Source organism: Balaenoptera acutorostrata, chromosome 1 (assembly GCF_949987535.1).
Source record: "Balaenoptera acutorostrata chromosome 1, mBalAcu1.1, whole genome shotgun sequence".
In the NCBI taxonomy this organism is placed as follows: Eukaryota; Metazoa; Chordata; class Mammalia; order Artiodactyla; family Balaenopteridae; genus Balaenoptera; species Balaenoptera acutorostrata.
This window is the reverse complement of record NC_080064.1, coordinates 105,344,901-105,370,477: the sequence shown is the minus strand read 5'-3', so window position 1 is coordinate 105,370,477 and position 25,577 is coordinate 105,344,901. Positions and strand designations below refer to the sequence as shown.

The following is a 25,577-nucleotide window of genomic DNA, read 5'->3' as shown; positions in this document are numbered from 1 at the left end:
TCTAAGATGAAACTCCCTATAAATTTGGTTACTGATAATGTCTTCCCCTTTTGTATCATAAATTATCTAGAGTACCACTTTCTCTGGAATAATGAAACAGGCCAAAACTGGCAAAAAGCATTCTGTAATAAAAGCTTTATTTTCAATTCTCTAAATCAATTTTGGAAAACCTATATTTAAATTTATCCTGGTAGGACTTTACAAAGGGATCCATAAAAGATTATACTGGAAGTGCATTCTTCCATCCTGAAATCTTCAGTTTTTGAATCTTAAAATGTTTAATTCTTTAAAATCATTTGCTAAATTACAATTTAGACTCAGATAATCCTGGATTCTAAATCCGGTGCCATCAGTGATACACTGTAGGACTTGGAACAAGGTTGTTTTAAGAATTAAATAATATAACTGTGTACAGCATATAACCAGTGCTCAATAAACAAGAGTTGTTATTACCATTATTATTATTACTATCATTATTTCTTTGGGAACTCTGTCTGATCAGGATATTTTAGATATTGGTGCTGCAGGTGGGGAAAGGGGAAAAAGACTCTAGTTAGCAGTGGAGGACAGTGTAAAAGAACTGGGGCTACTCAGGCAGAGAAAAAGGTTTATAAAGACAGTAATCCCAACTATAATTATATAAAGGGTCCTGTGGAAGAGTGATTGGACTTGTTTAGTAAGGCTCCCTGGGAGGCAGAACCGAGACCAAAGCAGAGGATGGAGGTCGGGAGACTAATTTGGCTCACATAGTGAAGCATCTTGGGCAGATTAGAGTGGGAGAGAAAACTGGCATGGGCTGTCTTCTGAGGAGAGTCAGTTCTTCATTCTAGGTTACCCAGGGTGAAAGAAATCTTGGTGAAGAAGTCCTGGACGGGATTCCAGGGTTTGTTTGTTTATTTATTTGTTTGTTTATATATTGGTTTATTTATTTATTGGTTATCTATTGGTTTATTTATTATTTATTTATTTATGGATGGCTGTGTTGGGTCTTCGTTTCTGTGCGAGGGCTTTCTCTAGTTGTGGCAAGTGGGGGCCACTCTTCATCGCGGTGCGCGGGCCTCTCACTATCGCAGCCTCTCTTGTTGCGGAGCACAGGCTCCAGACGCACAGGCTCAGCAATTGTGGCTCACGGGCCTAGTCGCTCCGCGGCATGTGGGATCTTCCCAGACCAGGGCTCGAACCCGTGTCCCCTGCATTGGCAGGCAGATTCTCAACCACTGCGCCACCAGGGAAGCCCCTGCGCCACCAGGGAAGCCCTTGAATTTCAAGACAATGCCTCGGGCCAGAGAAGGCTCTAAGACGAAGCAGAATGTAGAAGTGACTAAAAGAAAGCTTGACCAGCTCGAGGCCAGCCTCGTCCTTTCCCTCTCCACTTGGCACATTCCTTCTGCTGGGAAATCCTAAGATTTCACCAAGGGGACTGGAGTCCCGCCCACAAGTTGCAGCGCGCTCCAGGAAACTCGGTTGCCATGGCGACAGAAGCGGTTGACCTGAGGATTCAGAACAGGTTTGGCAGAGGGGAGACAATTCCTTCAGGAACTGGGCGTGGCTTCGGTTACTATGGCAGCGGGGACGCTTAGTCCAGGCCTAAGGCCTGTTTAGAGGCCAATGCTCCTCCCGTTCTCGGCATGGCACCCAAAAAAGAGAAAGGCGGGACGGCGACCACAGGTTCTAAGATATGGGAACCCTCGCTCATCGCCGCACCCTTCAACCAGGTATGCCCAGAACCCCGTAAATCCTCTCTGCGCCCCCGCAATGCTAAAGCCCGACCAGACCCTGCAGGCAACTCTGCCAGGCTAGCCTTCCCTTCCAGACGCCACCGCTGTCCCCTCCGAAAATTGTACTTGGTACTGCTCTCCCAGGCCTGATGGTTTCACACAAAACGACCCAGGGTCCCATCCGCAGGGAGTGCTTGACCAAATGAGCGTTAAGGGAAGAAGGAAGGGGAAGCGGATTTCAAAAGGTGGTGAAAGGTGCGTGGTGGGGAAGAGACGAGGTGTCCTTCTGACACCTCAGCATCCTTTTCAGTGAAGTCATCCAGATGGCACTCCACAATTGTACTGGAGTTGTCTTTATGAACTGCTCGCTTCCTCCTGACTTCTCCTGAAGAAAGAAATCCTGTTGGATCATCTGTAGCCTGGTGCATAGTACAGCTTTAATAAATGCTGTATGAAAACAGACATGCAGTACCTAAGGTATCAACATATTTAATACAAGTGAGCCTTCTACAGATAGGAAAGGATGACTTTCTTATGTAATGCCCTGATACCACAATATCAAAAGTTTTGATGTATTTTGAACGTACTGTAGGAGATCAGAGTAATGAGGGGTTGGCTGCTAGACTCATCTGTAGGATGATACAAAGGCAATCTATAACCCACCTGCCACATGACTTCAAATTGCCGTCCCAGAACTGGCTAGCTCCCCACCTCACTCACACCCACCCACCTCCAGGGAGCTGGTCAGCCGAATAGTTCCTGTCGTCCGCTGCCAGAAATTCACTTCAACACTAAGTTGTTCCTAAGATGACATTTGGAAGGAGGAAGCTAGATTCTGGGAATTCCAGCCTGCCATTGCAAAACACTTTAAAAACTAGAATTTTTTTTTCATTTTCTATGTGTGTGTATGTTTCACTAGAGAGTTAGTACTTAAAGGAAAAATACATCTAAAGTCTTATGATGCCCTCATGAGAAACGTCTACCTATTTGTCCTATTTTCCACTATAATTGTTTTTTCCCTATGAACAGTAATTCTGTCTGATATGAAATTCTACCAGATGAAGAATTTCATGAAAATAGTTAAGATACTGCCGACGCTGACATGATGTCATGGAATTTGGGGTTATTTCTATAACCTTAGGAATGAAGGATGTCAACTCAGTAATTCTCAGTTACGTTCTCAAATTCTTAGATGTTTTTTGAAATACTCTATAAAAGCACCCTCTCTTTTGCTTTTATAAGTTAGCACTAGCCAAAATAATTTTTTCTTCATTTTCTTTGAAATTGTGTAGGCCAAGTTTGGGCTTGGAGTGAACATTTCTGCTTGAATTATAAACTGCTGAACAACAGAGTTTGATGGAGCTGCTGACATTGCATTAGCTTTAGTGCTGCAAATATGAAGCTATAATTTTCCTAGTTGAGTGGAAAACCTAAAGGCACTATTTTTCCTTATGGCTTGAAAACCTGAAATAATTTTCAGCTTTCTTGTTCCTGCTTAAACAATATAATTTCAATAAATCTTATATATTAATAGAAAGAATTTGAACTCAAAGCAATGTGTAGTTTTAACTACAACAAGTAAACTTCTTCAGTTTGTTGAAATATGGGTTCTTTATTGCAGGGGGAAGACAACTACCCTCCACCTCCTCTCATATTTTTTTCTCAGCTTGGTTTCATGTCTGATCCAAGAGGAAAATTCCCAGATTAAGCCAATGCCCAGAAGCATGCCCTAACCACCAATGTAATAGACTCTGAATTTTGGTTAAAGATGACTATAGATGTGTGAATTCCTTATTCAGAGGGCTCAGCAAAGTGCTTTGCACATATTGGGTGCTCAAAAAATGTTACTGCTTTAGTTTCCAGAGTTTCTTTCCATAAAGTTGCTACTTCTATGCAAACTGTGCTCCAGTGTACGTGGTTGAGTATGTGTGTGCTACTGTGTGTGTGTTGCGTGTGTATTGGGGGTCGCAGAGAGGGAATTTTTCCTCCCAGTCTTCCATAAGCCAGTTTAGTAATCCTAATCAATAGTGATTTTGAACTCATATTCATATTGAGCTGCACTAGAGTTGACAGAGAATAAGCAAGTTCACAATTTGCTTTTAGTGAATGTACCTTGTATCACTGTTTTGGGCTGTCCTTTCAGGCTAGAATAATCATCAATTTCTCAGTACATTTTAGTTGGTTCTAAAACATAAAATGATAGCAAATAATACAAGGCAGTCTATTACTAAGCACTAAATGATTATATAGAGTCTAGACGTTAGGAGGATGAAAGTAGGCTGGGATAGCCAGGAAATGCTTTATAAAACACTTTCCTTTGGCTGAGCTCTAAAGAATAGGTAGAATTTGAGTGGGTAGAAGGAAGGAGGACAATTATTTTAGGAAAGGAGACCAGCATGTGCCTTAAATAAATCTGGGACACTTAAATTGAGAGAGAGGAAAATGTAGGTTAGACGGCTCCTGGGGGTACATTGCTCATAAATTAATTCTGTCAATCAAATGGTCATTTACTAACTTTGCTATCCATGTGTCAAATATTTAGCTTATTATTGTATATGTGAATAAATAATATTATTTGTGAGTATATTGTATTATTAACATATGCCAAATATCACACCTCAGATTAGATATACAGGAAATATTTTGGTACAAGATTATAAAAATGCATCTTAGTGTGGGCTTTATATGACATAGACATATTTATGATATCTAGCAGCATTAAGAAGATAATGTGGTGTCATAGAAATTAAAATCTTTTCATGAAACTCTCAAGGCAGCCTCTGTTGGCCACAGTGAGAGGAGGATATGTTAACCCAGGTGCTCAGTGACAGAAAGTGCTATCTGGAAACATTTTGGTCTAAGATATTCTTATTTGTATTTTTTACTGTGGTAAAATATACAGAACATGAAATTTACCATTTTAAACATTTTAAAATATACCATTCAGTGGCATTAAGTATCTTCACATTGTTGTGCAACCATCACCACCTTTCATCTTCAAAACTCTTTCATCTTCCCCAGCTGAAAATACATCCATTAACTAGTTCCCCCACCTCCCTCCCCCCAGCACCTGGCAACCTCCATTCTACGTTCTGTGTCTACAAATTTGACTACTCTAGGTGCCTCATGTAAATGTAATCATACAGTATTTGTCTTCTTATGACTGGCTTATTTCACTTAGCATAATGTCCTCAAGCTTCATTCAGGTTGTAGCATGTATTGGAATTTCCTTGTTTTTAAGGCTGAATAATATTTCATTGTATGTATAGACCACATTTTATTTATCCATTCATTCGTTGATGGCCATTTGGGTTGCTTCCAACTCTTGGCTATTGTGAATAATGCTGCTATTAATATGAGTGTGCAAAAATCTGTTTGAGTCCCTGCTTTCAATTTTTTGAGTGTACATCCACAAGTAGAATTGCCAAATCATATGGTAATTTTATGTTTAATTTTTTGAGAAACAGCCATACCATTTTCCATAGCAGCTATAACATTTTTATATTCCCACCAGTTTCTCCACATCCTCACCAAATGCTTTTAACAATCTGTGTTTTTTATTTATATACTTCTATATAACAGCCATCCTAATGGGTGTGAAGTAGTATTTCATTGTGGTTTTGATTTGCATTTCCCTGATTATTTTTGATGTTGAACATCTTTTTATGTACTTTTAGGCCATTTGTGTATCTTCTTTTGCCAATTTTTAGTCAAGTTGCTTGGTTTTTTATTGTTAAATTGTTGAGTTGTTTTTTTAATATATTCCGGATATTAATCCCTTATCAGATACATGGTTTGCAAATATTTTATCCTATTTCATGGGTTGCCTTTTTACTCTTTGTGTACTGTGATGTACAAAGTTTTTAATTTTGATGAAGTTCAGTTTAAGTTTTCTTTTGTTTACTATGCATTTGGTGTCATATCAAAGAAATCATTGCCAAACCCAGAGTCATGAAGATTTTACTCTATGTTTTCTACTAAGAGTTTTCTGCCTTCCATTTAGGTCTTTGGTCCATTTTTAGTTATTTTTTATTTGTGGTATGAGGTAAGAGTCCAACTTCATTCTTTTGCATGTAAATATCCAGTTTTCCCAGCACGAATTATTGAAAAGATTGTCCTTTCTCCAGAGAAAGGGTGGGGCAAGGGAGAGTAGGAGTGCCACAAAACTTCCTACCGTATTGAATGTGGCTTTTTATTGATTGGGCATTCATTCGGTTGCTTTAGATCTTTGACTGGTTTCAGAGCTCCTATAAAGTTATTTTAGTCAATCTCTGGTTGTTTTTCTTTCTTTTTTTTTTTTTTTCAAAGAATGGAGAAGTGGGAACCTAGTTCACAAACTAACTTTTTTTTTTTTTTAATTTATTTATTTATTTATTTATTTTTGGCTGTGTTGGGTCTTCGTTTCTGTGCGAGGGCTTTCTCTAGTTGCGGCAAGCGGGGGCCACTCTTCATCGCGGTGTGCGGGCCTCTCACTATCACGGCCTCTCTTGTTGCGGAGCACAGGCTTCAGTCGCACAGGCTCCAGTCGCACAGGCTCAGTAGTTGTGGCTCACGGGCCCAGTTGCTCCGCGGCATGTGGGATCTTCCCAGACCAGGGCTCAAACCCGTGTCCCCTGCATTAGCAGGCAGATTCTCAACCACTGCGCCACCAGGGAAGCCCTGGTTGTTTTTCTAATGTTTCTGTGAAGGACAGAGGGCCTAGAGCTTTCTAGTTGGCCATTTTGCTGATCTTACTGTGGTCTGAGAGATTTTGTAATCAACTCTGATTTTTTCCATTTCTTACAAACCTACATAGCAGGTGATGCTGGGGAAGGGGGGATTAGTAGAAGCTTTGCTCATGAAAATTTAGGAAAATTTACCAAACTTGTTCAAACAGCATAGCCATTCCTTTTAGAAGCCTACAGATTGTCACGTGGCTTCAAAATGAGTGAGCTACATGTTTCAAATGGAATCTTGTGTTATGATCAAGACTTTTGTGTTAATGCAGTGGGGAAAATCCTCACAATGTTATCTGTGTTAAATGACAGCATGATACCAGTATAGTGAATATTCAGAAGCCAGATACAAATCCTTGTCTTTTTCTTTAAGGTATTATAGACTTTTGTCCCAAATATGTTCTTCAGAATTTGAGGGTTCTCCAAAGTTTGTTTGAGTTGATTTGGTTTGGGATTTTGTTAGTTTTAATTCTTAAGTACTTCCATATTTTCAAATTATCCAAGATGGTTATTTCTTTTCATTTGTTCCAAGTTTAAGTTCTCCTTTTTAGGTGTAGCAAGAAGGCAGCCATAACTTGTGAGACCAACTATTGGCACAGCAATTATTTCATTCACTTACTGGGACCCACCATAGAAAATGTTAAAAAAAAAAAAAAAAAACAGAAAAAAAATCATGGCAATCTACACATTCCCTAACCCAGCCAGCCTCACTATTCCAATTCACTGATTTCATTTTGTAATGATGATTTTAGGTCCCTAATACCCAGCTTAAGGGAATGGCTACTCATTGTCATTTGCCTTATATTTATCATTAAGATTTTGCTTCTTGATTAAGCCTTCAACTCTTCTTTAATATAAATATCCACATATTTTTAAATAATGATTCTTTTTTTTTTTTTTTTTTTTTGGCCATGTTGGGTCTTCGTTGCTGCACGGGCTTTCTCTAGTTGTGGCGACCGGGGGCTACTCTTTGCGGTGCGTGGGCTTCTCATTGCGGTGGCTTCTCTTGTTGTGGAGCATGGGCTCTAGGCATGCGGTCTTCAGTAGTTGTGACACACGGGCTCAGCAGTTGTGGCTCGCAGGCTCTAGAGCACAGGCTCAGTAGTGTGGCATCCGGGCTTAGTTGCTCCGTGGCATGTGGGATCTTCCCGGACCAGGGATCGAACCCGTGTCCTCTGCATTGGCAGACAGATTCTTAACCACTGCGCCACCAGGGAAGCCCTAAACTGGCTCCCATTTAACCATCACATTGAATTGCTAGAGGCAAGACATTATCTTCCTTGAAGCATAGACACACAAAGGAGGCAATGAGCTGCTGGAGAAAGCCCCAGCTCTGGGGCCAGGTAGACCTAGGTGTTGAATCCTGATTTTGAAAGGCCTAATGGGTGACCTAGAGCAAATGTCTTACCTTCTCTGAGCCTCGTTCTCCTTTTGTCATATGGAGATCATAATATCCACCTCAAAGATTTGCTGTGAGGAGTAAATGATATTTATTTCATTCATAAATATTTTATCACATCTGGCATCTAATAACCCTTCAGTAAGAGAGTTCACTCCCTGCATCCTGCTTTTTCACTCATATTAGTCTCTTTGCTTGAAATGAATTTCCACCTTCCCTCCCCTTGTCAGACCCATTCTTCGAGACTCTCATAAAGCCATGCCTTGCAGTGAGCTTTCCTAAATGCCCTAACCCACATTTATCTTCCCCCACCTTGGATCTAGGCTCTGTCTTTTACAGCTCAGTCCTTGGTTGTGAGAATGCCTTGAATTATTTGCTATCATTTCATGTTTTATAGAGCACAAGTATTGATGTAATGTGAGCTGCTTCACAGAAAAATCATATCTTATACTCCTTATATCTACTCCACAACGACCAGCATGTTTATAGGCACACAGAACCACACTCAAACTCTATACGAAGTTAATTCACTGATTAACTTTGAAATATGAAGAAACCTTTATTGTAGAAACCAGGACAGTTAGACTGAGGAGATGTTTTCTAAAAGAAGAGGAAGGGACAGAAAACATTTATATAAAAAAGCATCATGGCAGATATATAGGCTGATTGTAACAGTACCCCCAAAAGAACTATGCAATGATTCCATTTCACTTCACAGAGATATTTTATCTGCCAACCAGGAGGCATTTAAGTGAACGCTCTTTAGAACATATAGTTAGCAGTTTCTCCTCCTCATTATACTTCAGCTGAGGAATAATATTTTTCTCTTATTAAATGTAGCTTGGTGACAATAGCTGAGTTGTGCACACTTGAAAAATAGTAACAGAATTTCCTTGGAGTCGTGAACAAAGCTTCTATCTTATAAAGGTTTGGAAAGTAGATAAGGGTTCCAGATAGGTATTGCTGAAATATTAATATTCTAGACCTCTTAAAGTTGTAAAGTATATAGATACTAGGATGATAATAAGCAGTCTCAGTAGGTTTGGGAGGAAAAATGTTCAATTGAATTGAAGTGCTTGAAACCATTATAAATGCAGTTTATCAAAAGAGAAATACATTTTATGGACAGAATCCCTGGATAATTTTTGAGAGGCGGTGAAGAGTTTTTCAACTTTTTTGATCTTAAACAGTAAGCTATTTCTCATGTTAATGTATAAGACTTACTGGAAATACTCATAATATGAGCTGAAGACTGATGTCTGGCAGCAAGCATATTTCTGAAATTGGGTTGGTTTTTATTACTATATTTTCTGAAATATGCTTTCATTGATATTTACCAAACAAATTGCCAGTTCACACAAAGGTTGTTTTAATAAAGGCCAATGAAAACAACTGAGTTGCTAGGAAGAATGTTAAGAGGGAAATGGACTTTTCATAACCTCACATTATAATTTCTCTTTTTAGACAAAAATGTATTATTTGAATGAGTTTGGAACCAAAGGGAGTTCGCATGTCAAAATATCTACCTAGATGTTATACGTGATCGCTTTTATAGCAAATGAAAAATATTAAATACAAGTAAAACATAAGTGTTGCCACTATGAGTTTGGCAACATACTAGGGAAATGTTAAAAAATGGTGAATGTTGACCATGTTTCAGCTCTAGCCATAGAAACTGTCATTGGCTCCCAGTTACCCACGAGATAAAATGCAAGATGTTCTGCCTGGCTTTCATGGCCCTGCCTAATTTGGTCTTTCTCTGCCCATCCGTCTTTATCTTCCTTTACTCCAGTTGAGTGGTCTCCGTAGTATCCCCAGGCACATACTGACTTTTCCCATGTAGTTTCCTGGCCTGAAGATCTCCCTGCCTCCATCCAACTCCTTCTCATTAAAACCCTCCCTTATATCTTCCAGAAGGGAGCTTAATCACATTATTCTGGTCCCTACTGACTTTTCTCCTTCCACTAAATTACTTCAGTGATTGTTATCTTTTATTTTTTAATTAATTAATTTATTTATTTATTTTTGGCTGCATTGGATCTTCGCTGCTGCACGCGGGCTTTCTCTACTTGCGGCGAGCGGGGGCTCCCCCTCATTGCGGTGTGCGGGCTTCTCACTGTGGTGGCTTCTCTTGTTGCGGAGCACGGGCTCTAGGTGTGTGGGCTTCAGTAGTTGTGGCGTGTGGGCTCAGTAGTTGTGGCTGTACTCAGTACTATATTACTGTATAGTAATAGTTTCCCCTCTCTCTCCTAAATTTGTTTCAGTCAGTCCTCCCAGTGAAGTCCCTCCTTTCCTATGACCAGTTTATTTGCCATTTTGTGACTCTTTCCAGCTATTCAATCTCTTTTTAGGTTTTATGCCTAAAACTCAACACAACTTTCCAAGTACTTAGACCCTCTGGTTTTGTACAGTTGTAGGGTAATGTTTTCTATTTTGTTCCCACTTTTTTTCTAGATCTGGTGAGCCAAGGCATTTCAATGGAACTGCAGCACATTAAGCTGATGGTTATGGGGAAGGATTACAAATAGGCACCTTTCCTGTAACTGATCATCAAAGCTTCTAAACTTCTTTCTTTTTAATTGAAGCATAGTTGATTTACAGTGTTGTGTTAGTTTCTGGTGTACAACAAAGTGGTTCAGTTATATATCTATATTCTTTTTCATATTCTTTTCCATTATGGTTCACTACAGGATATTGAATATAGTTCCCTATGCTGTGTAGTAGGACCTTGTTGTTTATTTTATATATAGTAGTGTGTATCTGCTAACCCCAAACTCCTAATGTATCCCTCCTCCACCCCTTTTCCCCTTTGGTAACCACAAGTTTGTTTTCTATGTCTGTGAGTCTGTTTCTGTTTTGTAAATAAGTTCATTTGCATCATATTTTAGATTCTACATATAAGTAATATCATACGGTATTTGTCTTTCTCTGACTTACTTCACTTAATATGATAATCTCTAGGTCCATCCATATTGCTGCAAATGGCATTATTTCATTCTTTTTATGGCTGAGTAGAATTCTACTAATATAGTCGTATTCTCTCTCTATATATATATGTGCCACATCTTCTTTATCCATTATTGTGTCGATGGACATTTAGATTGCTTCCATGTCTTGGCTATTGTAAATAGTGTTGCAATGAACATTGGGGTGCACGTGTCTTTTCAAATTAGAGTTTTCTCCGGATATATGCCTAGGAGTGGGATTGCTGGGTCATATAAAGCCTCTAAACTTCTGACTGGAGTTTAGATTATGTTTTCTTCAACACATTTACTTATATTTTCCACACTGAATCTCATCTGACACACATGCTTGCTCAACTCAGAAGGCTTTGTGAAATCTCCCTGCAGTGTTTAATTGTCCCCTTGGCACAATGTCATTGTCACAACATCTGCCAGTGAAGCCAAGGCAGGGTGGCAGAGGAAGGCCCATTGTCTAGGAATCAGGACATGCTTCTTGCTAGCTGTGTCACCTTGACCAAGTCTCCATGTCATAGATTCTTTACCCTCATCTGCAAAATGAAGGAATTGGACTAAATGGCAATGAAAGAAATCACCTAGCATTAAATTCTGAAAGTTTGTGTTTCACTGTAACTAGTTATGTATTTTGTATAAAGGCAGTTAAATAAGACATATACAAGGAAGGTTCCCAGGGCTCCCTGCTGTTAACACTCTCCATCCAGAGAGATGTCTGCTTAACTTCGCCTTTGTTTTTTAGCCAGTTCTCTGTGACAAAACATTTCCTCTCCTTCCATGGTAACTCAATGTTTTTGGTATGTAAACTTGTGAAATGCTTTCTAAAATTAAATAAATTGTTTCCTGGCTTCCCCTTGTCCTCACCCCTCACAATCATGATTCTTTGTGTTGTTCTTATTGTGTTTTCTGCTGAATATGACTATAGTGTGTGGCCTTGGGTGGTACAGACAGCATAACAGTTACTCAGGCAGGATATATTGAATAGAAATGGAGAGGAGGGGCTTCCCTGGTGGCGCAGTGGTTGAGAGTCTGCCTGCCAATGCAGGGGACACGGGTTCGAGCCCTGGTCTGGGAAGATCCCACATGCCGCGGAGCAGCTGGGCCCGTGAGCCACAATTACTGAGCCTGCGCATCTGGAGCCTGTGCTCCGCAACAAGAGAGGCCGCGAAAGTGAGAGGCCCGCGCACTGCGATGAAGAGTGGTCCCCATTTGCCACAATTAGAGAAAGCCCTCGCACAGAAACGAAGACCCAACACAGCCATAAATAAATAAATAAATAATTAAAAAAAAAAAAAATGGAGAGGAAATCCCCCAAATTATATAAGCACCAATGAAAAATCAAGTGATCTCTAAAACTGTCTATGACTCCATATATGTATTTAATAATTGAGTTTTGGTTAAACTAGTTTAAGGTTAGGAATATTGACTTCAACTGCCTCTGTCTTTTTTTTGAATTTTTTATTGAAGTATAGTTGATTTACAATGTTGTGTTAATTACTGCTATACAGCAAAGTGACTCAGTTTTATACACACACACACACACACACACACACATTCTTTCTCATATTCTTTTCCATTATGTCAGCTACCTCTGTCTTCACATCAAGTATTTAGATGGCTGAGCAAGGATAGAAAACGTTTCATTATTCACACTTGTTATTGTAATCATAAAGGTGAAGCATTAGAGAATGTTTATTGTTTAACTTGTCATGCATATCTTATAAATTTAGCACCAACCTAGGAAAATGTTTGTGGAAAAATGATTTATTAGGACCATATTTTCAACCTTTGAGATGGAAATAACTGTGAATGTGTTATTTTATTCTTTGTGATGAAGATGTCACTTTTGCTCAGAAGGGTATACACTTTAAAACATATTTAAAGCAATGATGATCTGTTTTTCTGAAAAAAGTTTTTTTGCTTAGTCCCTCTTGTGTTCAGTAATTAAGAGCAATCATGTCTAGAGACCAAAGATTTTGGTCATGTGGAGCAGAATTTGGGGTCACGTGAAGTCCATGTGGGAACTGGACCTCTGGCTATACCCTCATCAGTACTGTCTTCAAAGCAGCTGAGGAAATTCTCTCATTTTACACAGCGTATACCACACAAAGAGTCTATTGGTGGCTTCACTGGAAGTTTGTTCTCAGCCTCCTTGGCAGCATTTTTTCTTTAGCTTTATGTCCATGTTGACCTCATCAGCATCTCTAATTAGTCTTATTTTATAGAAGCCAGTGTTCCTCCAAAATCAAGGAGGTTGAAAGTTTCCTCTCTACTTTGAATTTTAGCTGCTAGAAAAAGTCTTTAAAATTATCCAACTTAATTTGGTCAATGAAAATTTTCAGTCAAACGAACAAGCATCTTGAAACAAAAGAACTGTATTTAAATGTTTTAAATGAATTCAGTAGGAAAGATTGTTCATCTTGAATTGTTCAGTTTGAGCTGGAAAAAGTGGGGTTAAAATAAAATCAAGCTAGGAAAGATGGATGCCTTCCTAGATCTTCCTTATGTAAGTCTATAGTAGACGTACCCCACTGGTCAATTCCAAGACCTAAACATTGTCAGCTGTGGAGCTGGAGCTTCTTTCTGTAATGTTTCTTTAGCCCAGTAGCAGTTGAGTCATGGGTGAGCCAGGGGGAGAATAGCAATTACTAAGTTGCCAACCATTATCTTCCCCAGATTTGGGGACAAAATTACCCTTTTAATGTCTTCTGAAAGTTCTCCCTCTTTTTCTTCCTCTGTCCTATTTTGGTGTGGACACCTTCCTTCTAATCCCCCTCACTGCCAGTCCAGCTCTAGGCTTCAGAGGAAGCAGAGAGTGGTCCTTGACACAGAAACATACTTTCAAAGGGGAATTATTTAAAGCATTATGAATTTCTAGAATGTAAGATGGGCCCATCCCAAAATATAACTTTAAAAATGCATTCCAAAGGAAAATAGAAATAATTTCCTTTATTAAATTCCTAGAGTCCATATACCTCTCTGCTAACATGAAGAATCGAAGCTTGAGGCTATATCTATATCTAATGTGGTTTTTATACACAAATAATATGTCATTTACCTGCCATCACTAAGACATTCTCCTTTAGTAGATTTTTAAATATTGGAAATGGTTTAAGACTGAGTACAACCAGCTAGTGAATATGGAGTTTGACCATAGCTTCAGTAAGTGATTAAATTCAGTTGAAAAACATTTGTTCCTTTTGTATTAAACTACTGCCCTATGTACTATCTGGGATGTATAGAAAGGGGAGGATGGGTCAATGGAAAAAGGGACAATACAGCATCCCTGCCACCTAGAGCTAATCTGAGAAAACATAGACACCAGTGATTCTAAAAGTGTAATCCCTGGACCAGAAGCAACAGCATCGCCTGGGAACTTATAAGAAATGCAAATTCCCAGGCCCCAGCATAGACTTACTGAATCAGAAACTCGGGGTGGAGCCTAGTTTGTACTTAGATTTGTACTTTAACAAACATGATTCTGATGCACACTAAAGCTGAAGACCCACACTAATGTCATGACCTCAGTGTAAGTACTATGTTACTAGTATAGTACTGATAATGAGTTTTCACAGGCAAGCAGAGGACACAGCGGTCACTGTTGGGCTGAGATGTTTAGGGAAAGAGCCACAGATGAAGCAGGAATTTCGCCTGGAAGCAAGGAACTCTGTATAAAAGGACCATGCTGAGCAAACAGAGTGCTGAGAAAACACATGACATGTTTGTGATACATAATTAACCACTCGCTAGGCACTGGATTAGGTGCTTTACACACACTATCATGGTTCATCCTCACAACAGCTCTAAAAATATTATTCCCATATACATGGGAAAATTAAGGCTCAAGAACTTACATAGAACAATTTGAGAGCTGTGAGAGTTTAGAAATAATGGGGGATACGGTGTTTAAAATATGTGGGGAAGAGAATGTAAAGGATTTTGAATTCTAGTAAGATAGAGTTTGGACTTATCCCATTAGAGTCTAAGAGTTAGACAATTAAAATACTTTCTGTGAGGGAAGCGTGAAATGATTAAATTGATGTCTTAGAAAAAATTAATAGGTTAGAGATGGAAGAAGCTGGAGGCTCGAATAGACCCTGTAGAAGGTATTTTCAGTGGTCTAGGTTTGAGGTAGTTATAGGTTGAACTAACAGAATCACCATGAGAATAAAAAGGAAGTGACAGATCCAAGAAATTCTAGAAAGAAAGTAACTGTGATTGCATATACAAAAGGAGAATTAGGGAGGATTTGAAGTATGATGACTGGGAAAAATGGAAAGTCTCAGAAACTGACAAATTCAGTTAAATGAACTTGGATGCCTTTTATTGTTTGTGATGGGGGGATTTTGTTTGTTTTGTTTTTAGGGTATACAGAGAGGTAAAGGACTCAGCTTTCAGACATTCTGAGTTTGAGATGATGGTAGAACATCAAAGTAGAAATTCATCAGGAAGTCCACGGACCATAACTCACAGTCCATGGTTGGAGACATCGACTTAGGGATTGTCAGCAGAGAAGCGGAGTGGATGCTGCGGGAGGACCTAGAATATCCAATAGACAGAATGTGCCAGGAGGAGAACAGAAGGCTGAGCACAGAATTCTACAGAATATCTAAAGGTCCTCATTTACGAGGTAGAGAGAAAGGAAAGAGCCTGATGGTCAGAGAAGAAACAGCCAAAGGAATAAAGACAGAATGAGAACAGTGCTGTGTCATGGAAATCAGGCCAGGGAGAAGGGCACGAAGTGGCATTTGAAGTCCCCACCTATGGAGATCTAGGGAGAACAGGGCAAGGCAACCATATTTGGTGATGAGGACACAATTAGTGATCTTAAAGGATGCAGTTTCAATAGAGTGAATGGTGGTGGAGGTGAGGGAGGGAGGTGGGAGCAATACTGTGGCTTATCAGGATCCAGGGCCTCAAGTGCTAGGTCCCATGTTTGGGGAGTTTGACTATGAAGAAAAGAAGATCCTATGGAAAATGGTTAGCGGGGAGACTGGGATTAGGTGAAGATAGCTGCGCATTTGTGAAATGGGATAGAGAGGAGAGGGGAGGAAGGGATTGAAAACTGGAGGGGGAGAGATAGGATTGAAGGAACAATCTGGAAAAGCAGGTCAAAGGAAAGTGGGTCATTTGCTCTAGTACAAAAGAGAAAGGATCAGAATCTTTCCCTCAGCCAGAGAAAAAGGAGCAAGTTCTTGAGACTGGTGAAGCACATACTGAGATGAAAATGTGAAAAGGGGAAGAAACCTAAGCAAGAGAGCCTTGCTCTTCTGAGGAGGTGGAGGTGTGGCCACTGTGTAGATAGAAGGTTGACAAGCAAGAGACATAGGCAAAGAATTCCTTCGACTCTTTCTTCAAGCGGCATCTGCCCATGAGGCAGGGACATAAGACGCAGGGAGAGATGCGGTCTACAGTAAAACCCGTATCATTTTACGTTATGACTGTGCACATATCTGCCTCCCTTACTAGAATGTGGGTCTTTTGAGAGCAGAGACTTCCTTCTTTTTTAATGCAGGAAAGCACAAAGGGTAATATAACAGGGACATTTGTACCATCATGACAATTGCTAGTTTCTCTTTCTTTTTTTTAAAATAAACACTGGGAAAAAAATGGAAGAACACTTTGTCTTTACCCCCAGCCCCTGTTCCGTTCCTTTCTCTCCCTTCCTAGGAGCACACACTGTCATGAATGCATATCCTCTGAGCCTGTCTATGTATCTATTTATCTATATCCATGAATATTATGTAATATTGTTTATGATTTTTTTAATTTATACAAATGGTTCCATATTGTACTTACCAGTTCTGCAATTTATCTTTTTTTAAATTCATCATTATGTTTTGAAGTCTAACCATGCTGAGAAATACAGATTTATTTCATTTCCTTTAATTTCCCTTGTCTTATTAATCTTTGCATCCTTCATTTCCAGCGTAGCATAGGTACCCACATAGCAAAAGTTATTAGTGAATAAATTAGGATAAACAATATAATAAAAGAAATGGATACTTTATACAGCACTTTCTTATGAAATACTTTTAACTATAATCTCTTTTCTCTGTTATTTGTGGATTTTTCTTCCCCAGGCTGATGCTATTTAAGGGTAGTGATTATGCCTTATGCCTATGCATTCTATTCCTAATGCCCATTTCAATGTTTGACACATAGTAACTCCTCAGTAAATATTTATTGAATGAATGAATGACTCCCTACTGTAAGTATTAATTTGTTAAGGTCCAGGTTCTGAGTACATGAGTGTTTTTCCAAGACCACGTGGTTGGAATCAGGACTAATGATCAGGTTTTCTGATACTAAATCCAGTGGTCTTTTCATTATAACATTGAAAGAGCTATTGTAAGGACTATATTAGGGAATCAATAGGAAAGGACTAATTATAATGAATTACTGCCCTGATGTAACCAATACATAGACTCCATGTACCTATGTAGTTAGGGAACATTAATAACCATAACCAGGTCTAGGGCTTGAAATTTATCATAATCATTAACTTAGAATATATTGTCATGTGGTCCTTAAACCATGTGAGGTTCATATTATAAAGGAGATATGTGAATTATGAGGGCGTATATGCAGGATTGCAGGAGTGAAGGAACGAGCAGGAAGCAGTTTCACTCAAGTACAACTGCTTTTGCTAAGGTCAATGGTAACCTTCTAATTGCCTTTGACGCCATACAGCACTGCTCTTCTGGCTTCAGTGACACCTCCCCTCCCGGCTCTCCTTCACCTCACCTTGTCCACCTCCTAGAAACCCTTCCCTACAACAGGGACAGTTGAGTGGAGATCTGAAGGAAATTACAAGCAGTCTAGGAAAAAGATCTCAGGAACTGCCTCAGATACCCACCCACACTCCAATCTGCCCTCCCACTAGGATTGATTGGTACCGATCAATACATTTAACCCTTCACTTGACGGTTTGGAGGTTTTACCCCAGTTTCCTCACTCAGAGGCAGATCTCCATCACCTCTTGCGTCCCTGGAACAACTCTTGGGTCCTGGGCAGCTGGAAAAGTCAGGATTGCTGCACAGAACGAGCTCTGGGGAGCAACACACCCTAACTCCTTTGACAGGCTAGTCAAATCAACTGGGTGGCCAAGTAGCTTGCACAAGGAAAAGACCTTTTAAGGAACTTATTTTCATGTATAAGCACTATTTGCTCACTTTCGAACTCCTATCTTAGTCATTTTTGGGTACCCTTTACAGTTTGTTACATCTCGGACATTTAACCAGAGTAATTTAATAAATGCTGGTTGAGTTGAAGTCCGCCTCTTTTTTTTGTTGAATTGAGGCAGAACACAGATTCTCTACCACACTTCTTGCTCAAGGTACACTCTCATAGTTTTCCTGACACCCTCAGGGAGTGTTTGGATAGTCTCATCGTTCCCTACTAACGTGACACAAACTCAGGTATCTAGAAGATCGGATACTGCCTGGGATCATCCTTGGATGTCCCTTCTTTCCCACATCATAACTTGAAGACCATAACTTTAGACCTAACAATCAGAGCAGGTTGTCAGACAAAGAATTTTTGTTCTGCTTCCAGGTATTAGAGACCGTATGGGGAATGAAATTTGGTTACCAAAATATTGGCATTTCTTAGACATTTTATTGAATTTTGGGGCAAATAGGATAGAGTGCTTGTAATCAGGACAGTCTTATATCCTTGTGATAGTCAGAAGTATCCTTGGGTGTTCCACACTCACTCAAGATGAATGTAGAAATTAAACTGTATCGGTGGCTTTGTAGTGAACAAATGACAAGTGAGATGTAACAAACCAAGCAGCAGCTATGGGGCATGGATGGCTCATTAGAAAGAGCATTGGTTGGTTATTTTGTTTCCTTTGTGTAGCTGTAGTGCCAAAGCCATACAAGTTCATGGACTATGTCACAATGCTTAGCGAAAAAATGACATTTAATTAGACAAAGGTGGGGGGGAAGAAAAGGAAAGCGCTAAATTAGGATAACTAATGAGCTCATATTGAGTCTTGAAAATATATCTTAATTTTTAACGTGGAAGATAGTAATTCAACACTGAAGGGACTCGAGGAAGGCACAAAGAGGTCTCATGTCTGAGGAGGGAGTTGATGAAAGGTTGTAGCCTTTAATATCTGATGATGAAAAGAGATCTCCTTTCTTTGGGGTGAGTCCCTGATTCCAACTTTACATTCGTGGAGCAATTAGCAGGACTCCTCTTGGCTTTGCTTGGTCTCCTCCGTTAGAAGAATGCCTCTGATATGTAATATTTGTTTGAAAACCCTAAGAAGCTTGTTTCCTTTTGAGGTTTGCCTTACTTTTTATGTTCTGAAGTTCATTTTGGACCTCAGATTTTGCTCCAAGCAATAAAATTGGTTGGATTGTACTAACATAATGGAGCTGTAATTTTAGCCAACTCTGGGGGTGGGGAGATAGTTAAGGTGTGTAGTGGTTTCTGTGGTTTCTCTGTGGAGTAGAATTCCCTGCAAAGCTTTTCCATGTGGTGTTTTAATAGCTGTCTTAAAACTCTCTGATGCATGGAGCAAAACCGAATTAGACTCATGTACTAGATTGCTGGGATGAGCCAAGAACCCTGAAAAACAAAAGACAAACAATCAAGCAGCCTAAGCTCAGAGGCTAAACTGTCCAAAGAAGATCCTCAGGACATATCCAGATTCAAAATTACAGAAATAATCACCTGTTTTAACCCATTTTTTGCAAAATTTTCTAAGGAGAATCATAATCTTTTCTTTGCATGCATTAATATTTTACCTTTGCATGTAGCTTTACAATTTACAAAACGCTTCAATATATATATTTTATCTTTAGAGACTTCCCACAACCTTTGGAAGTTTCTATTATTAGCCCCATTTTTATAAATGAGAAAACTGAGTCACAAAGATAGATCCAAGGTCATTTAGCAGAGAAACTACAGAGGCAGAGTTCATACCACTTCAGAGCTCTGCATCTTTACACCAGAACTTCAGTAATTTTAATTAGTGATCATGTTTAATATTCATGAAGACAAGGAACGCCAGACAGGTAGTATGTGCATACACAGTAAAGATGCTTCTAGGCTTCTGAGTTCTCATCAGTGAATATAAGACATTACAGTGTTGTCTGAACGTCCAGAGAATATGCTCTTCCTTTCATTCAAATGCTCAGTGATTCAGACATGGTTCCTTCCAAAGTGCTTAGTGTAGCCGATAAAATGCCACATACTTAGTTGGCATTCTCATACTAAGCATGTGTAAAAATTCTCTTTAGTGTGTGGTTTTGGCTGCTAAGTTCCAGAAACATTTATTGAATGCTACTATATGCCAGGCACATGGGCAAAGTAGGAAGTTATCCAGGTGGTATGATTCTAGGGGAGCCTTTTACACTGGCCCAGCCCACTGCCTAAAATACTCTCCTTAGCAGGGCATCCCTTTGAGTTAGTCCAGGAGTCACTGGGATTCCTTTTTGAAAATGAAGATAGTTTGGAAAGAAAAAGATACTTTTTAATTAAAAAAATACTTTTTAAAGTATTTTTTTAAATACTAAATTTCACTAAAGCCTTGAGGTATATTTATTCATCCAGTAACCAAAATCAACTATTAAGGCCCTGAGTTGAATAGGAGGTGATGTGGATAAATTTTATTCCACCCAGGAGAAGGGGATGGTGAATTCTAGAAATTCACCTGTAAGGGCCCAGGGAAGCCAGGATATAGCAGCAGGTCAGGGAGCCCATCTTATCTGGAGAGAGGGATGCACTAAGGCTCTCTATCAAGAATAAACTTCAGGGCTTCCCTGGTGGCGCAGTGGTTGAGAATCTGCCTGTCAATGCAGGTGACACGGGTTCGAGCCCTGGTCTGGGAGGATCCCACATGCCGCGGAGCGATTAGGCCTGTGAGCCACAATTGCTGAGCCTGCGCGTCTGGAGCCTGTGCCTCGCAACAAGAGAGGCCGTGATAGTGAGAGGCCCGCGCACCGCGATGAAGAGTGGCCCCCGCTTGCCGCAACTGGAGAAAGCCCTCGCACAGAAACGGAGACCAAACACAGCCATAAATAAATAAATAAAAAAAAATAAAAATAAAAAAAAATAAACTTCAGTCACTTTGCTTTTGTTTTTAAGAACTAGCCCTACCTGATATATTTCAAAGCCAAGTTCTTATTTGTTTAAAACCAAGTAAGCAATTCCCATCTCTAATGAAAATCAGCCTGGTAGCTGGTCCTCTGTGTGGCTACCTCAGAACTCATCATCTCCTTAGTCAGCCTCTGTACTCCTTACTTAACTCTAATCGATGTCTTTTCACAGTCGATGATGGGTTGACATCGCTGACAAACCTGCACCAGGTGCAAAAGGATTTAAAGTTCCCTCCTGCCTCGCTCTCACATCCTCTCCCACAGCTCTGAGAATTCTATACCTGTAGCATTTTAAATATCCTGTGTTCATGATTTTTGGCCTCTCTTCCAAAGACCTAAAATATTTTTAAAATATAGAGAAAATTATTTTACAAGTTGACTGTCACTCATGAGGCAGCTGTTGATACTCTGTTTGAATATTTTTTTCTTCATTCACCCCTAAACTTTCCACACTTGAAACAGCATGTATGGAACAACCATGTTTGTTCTAATGACTAACCCAAGGAGAAGCCCCCAAAATAATATCCATCATGATGGCTATGATTGTTGCTAAGTGCTGTGCTCAGAAAGATTCTCTGTAGATTGTCTCATTCAATCTTCACAACAATCCCAAAAGGTAGGTACTGTAGTTACCCTCATTTATACATGAGGCACAGAGAAGTTAAGTAACTTGCCCAAGGACACACAGCTGGTTTGCTGAGATTCAAAAACAGGCATTCTGTCTCCTGAGTCCAGGCTCTTAATTACTATGACCTGTGCTTCTCCAAGGGGCCACCAAAATATGAGGGAGCCTCGTCACCTATGGGCAAGGGGTGCTGGGGCCCTCCCATGACAATGACCCCAGTGCTCAGATCCTGCGTGTGGAAGTAGACCCCTGAGATGGCCAAGAGGAAAGGAGAACCTTGGAGTAGGTTGGCCCTGCTCTTCCCACAGTGACCTCTCTGTCCTTACCTTGTCACCTGTTTTTATAGAGCCCATTTTGAAGGATAGTGCTTAAGGCTGGGCCACACCTGAAACAACATCAGCAGACACTTGATTATGAATTCACATAGCACGCTGCTGCACAATGTGTATTGGGGTTGGGAGGGGCAATAGATGGAGAGAATCTGTTTTGCCCTCCGTATTTTCGCAGAGACAGCCTTGGCCTTTTAGATCAAATTCATCTCTAAGTCAGCCTTAGACCAACAGGCCTTCCTGGGATGGGGGCCCTCAAAGTGCTGGTAAATGTTTAATCACCTGCTCTCCAGGAGGAAAGCTCTTACTGGTAGCATTTGCCATTGCCTTAGTTTGTATGCTCCCACCACAGCAAGTTTCAGGTTACCAACACAGCCCCACTGAACAGAGTCAGGAAGAGCTGTGGGCAATCAGATCCAGCACACTCTTGGGCGAGGTCAGAAGATTAGGGTAGACAGACCTGGTGGTAGTGTTGCTGCAGGGAGCAAGGGTCAGGTTCAGTTTCTGGACCTAGAGGGCTCATTTTATATGTGGCTCCTTCTCTCCCCACCCTACCCGGATACCTTCCACCGTAGAATCAAGCTCTAAGAATATCAAAGGGGTCTTGAAAGAGAAAGGAATCATAGAATTTGCAGCCCGTAGGCAGTAGGTGGAAGGGAAGAGGGAGCAGGACATCATCTCTTGATGGGAGATGGGAGAAAGAAGGAAGAAGGAAAGAGATGGGAGGAATGGTTTTATAATCAACACGTGTGTGTATGTGAGTCCTTGGCTTTTCCCTACTGTCAGGAAGAGCTGCCTCATTCCCCTGGTTGCCAGTCTGCTTGCTAGTCTGAGTCACTCCCAGGAAACATGTTTTAGCAGAGGAATGGCTTAGCAGGGTCTAACTCTTCACACCCTTGTTAATGACCCTGGTATGAACCGTGTTAGATCAGATACAGTCTGTTTTCCTCCCAAAGGACTTCAAGGCTATGTATGCCCTGCTCAGTTTCCTGACATTCTAGTGCTTTATGATTCCCAGGGTCAAAATTGTCATTCTAAGCATCTTCTCTGTTGAACAACAGATATTTACATAGAGAGCCTTGCTCTGTTTTCCATTCACTACTGGACACTATGAGCTGCAAAAGCACATAAAACAATTTTTCCAACCTAAAGAGCTTACAATCTCGTTGAGAAAATGTGACAGCCATGTGAACTAATTCCTAAATAAGGAGCACTTATAACAGCATGATGATGATACATCAAAGAATAGTCTTTATAATAAATTGTGAGGAACCTATAATTAAAGGAGAGTCTATAATGAGAACTTATTTAGTAAAGACAGTCAAACTGCATATCCTGGTCCTTTATATTGTTCTTGTTTGTTAACGTAATGTGTACCCATTTTTTAAACATATTTCCGACTCATTTTACAGTTAGAATCCCTTTTTAACACATACGATTAGAGCAGCCAGTTCAATGTAATAAAAATATTTCTTCTGCTGGCCAACAGCCCATACTAACACTCCTTTGCTGATGGAGATCCAAGACTCCTTTTGAAGGAAAAACCCGGTATGAGAAAGACATTCACAAATCCCTGTCCATTTGGCAGTAAATCTACTTAACAAAAAGGTTATCCTTTCAGCAGAATATTGACAAAGTACAGCTTTGCATATCTGCACGGTATTAAATAACTCTTGACAGAACCTGACTTTTTCAATGTTGCATTGATTTTATTTGGGGCTTTTATAGGGGCTTTTGCTTCATAGAGCTCTATAGGCTCTGATCAGTTCAGGGTAGATGACTGTGGGAATCTCACCTCTGATCATCCAGGGCAACAGACCCCCTGACACGCTAGCAAAGGCAGCAGAAGAGAGCAGACATATGTGTCTGCCCTTGTCTTCCCCTGTATCAGCTGATTATTTGTGCTAATAGAAGGAAGCAATCTCACTCTCATCATCCAAAAGCTACTTTTCACTTGTCAATTTATTTTACTGAAGTATTTTTGATTTACAATGTTGTGTTATTATAATTTCTGCTGTACAGCAAAGTGATTCAGTTATACATATATATACGTTCTTTTTCATATTCTTTTCCATTATGGTTTAATCACAGGATATTGAATAAAGTTCCCTGTGCAATGTTTCACTTATCTTTGAGAGGGTTTTGGTAATTCTATTAGAATATAGGAACGCCTAAGTAAAATTTGGAGAATTTGCAGTATATGAAAACTAGTTATGGATCTACCCTGTGTCTCTGGGACAGTGGGCTCGCGTGAGCCAGCCAGATTCTCTGCATTTACGTAAGTACTTTCTTGCCATAGAAGTCTAGGGTGTAAGTGTTTAGGTTAGGACGCCCTCCTGCCAGGCTTCAAATTAGGTGAGGCTGATAAAGTAAATAAAAGGTAATGGATTGTGTCCATACACGACTTCATTCCATCCTTTGAGTGATTTTATCAATAACTGCTAGAGGGCAAGACTCAGCAATAACCATGTACAGTAGATGTCTCCAGGCAATAGAAAGCTGATTTTATTTCCTAAGGTGTTTGAGGTATGCCAGACTAAAACCCTCTTCCTTCACTGATACATCTAGTGTGTAGTTTTCCTGAAATGATTAATGTTTTCTTTCTCTAGGCTTATGCTACTAATTACACCCAAGCTTCTTGAACTGTCTTAAGCAAATTCACACACAGGTAGGAGCCCGGCAGGACTCACGAGTGTGATGAATCAGGTTCTGTGCAATATGCTTTCGTTTCTCCCCTCTGGTCAACATTTGTTTTCTCTGTACTCATTTCTCTTGCTGCCCTGTGAACTGAAATTTAAAGGCTGTGTTTAGCTGCGTGTTGGGGTGCGATATGGGTGGAAGGGTGTATTTTAATAGTATTTTGCCAAATTTAAATTGGGTTGAATGTTTTCCAAAATAATTTCTTATTTCTAAAACTGCTGCCAGTTAGGAGAGATTTGGCATCTACCCTTATCCTGAAATACTAAGAAAAAAGCCCAAAAGTTATATTTGCAGAGTGTCATTTACTTAACGAGTCTCCCTAGTTAGACACAGAGAAGTGACTTTGCTCTCCGTTATGAGAATATTGTGCATTTCCTGGCATCTCGCTGCCCCCTAGTGCAACATGCCAGTGAGCGCATCCTTCCCTGCAAGCAATCTCTGCATTATTACCGTCTGATCAGTCCATTTCATGCTTCACTGGGTTCTGGCAATGTGATTAAACACTAATCCACGGCTCCAACAGAGTCCTCCATGGGTCCTATTTTGTCAAATAGACCTAACTTTTGGAGCAGGAGTTTGGTGGGCTAGAGAGTACAGATGGGAAAGTGGGCTGGACTCTTGAGACCCCTTCCAATGGGGAGACGTGGCCCAGCTCCCAATGGGCCTTGTAGAGAGCTCTGAACATGAACAAATCTGGACCTGCTCTAATGCAGGCAGACTGTCACAGGGTGATCTCAGGGAGCCCATAAGTTTCAGTACAGTGCCAAGAATCAGAGGAACTGATCTTATGTTAAGATACACTCCTAGAGTGCAAAGTAGCAAGAGCAACGGGCTTGAAGAGAGAGACAACCTTGGGAAATTCCCTCAAACTCTTTTAGCCTTTGTAAAACGACTATTGATAAAAAGTAATCTTAGACGTTTTAAGGTTTTAATATATTCATCTGTTTTTGAAGGTTCTATACACTTTAACATGTGATCTAAATCTTCTTCTATTAGGTTTACTG

The 25,577-nt window shown here is 40.1% G+C and overlaps 1 protein-coding gene across 1 annotated transcript in view; it reads left to right on the top strand.

Moving 5' to 3' along the window:
* The first annotated feature begins 1,628 nt into the window (after positions 1-1,628).
* SPAG17 (sperm associated antigen 17) overlaps positions 1,629-25,577 on the top strand; it is a 221,396-nt gene continuing 197,447 nt past the window's right edge. Inside the window, exon 1 of the mRNA XM_057553166.1 lies at positions 1,629-1,715. Coding sequence (XP_057409149.1) covers positions 1,629-1,715 — 87 coding nt within the window. The remainder of the gene's footprint in view (positions 1,716-25,577) is intronic.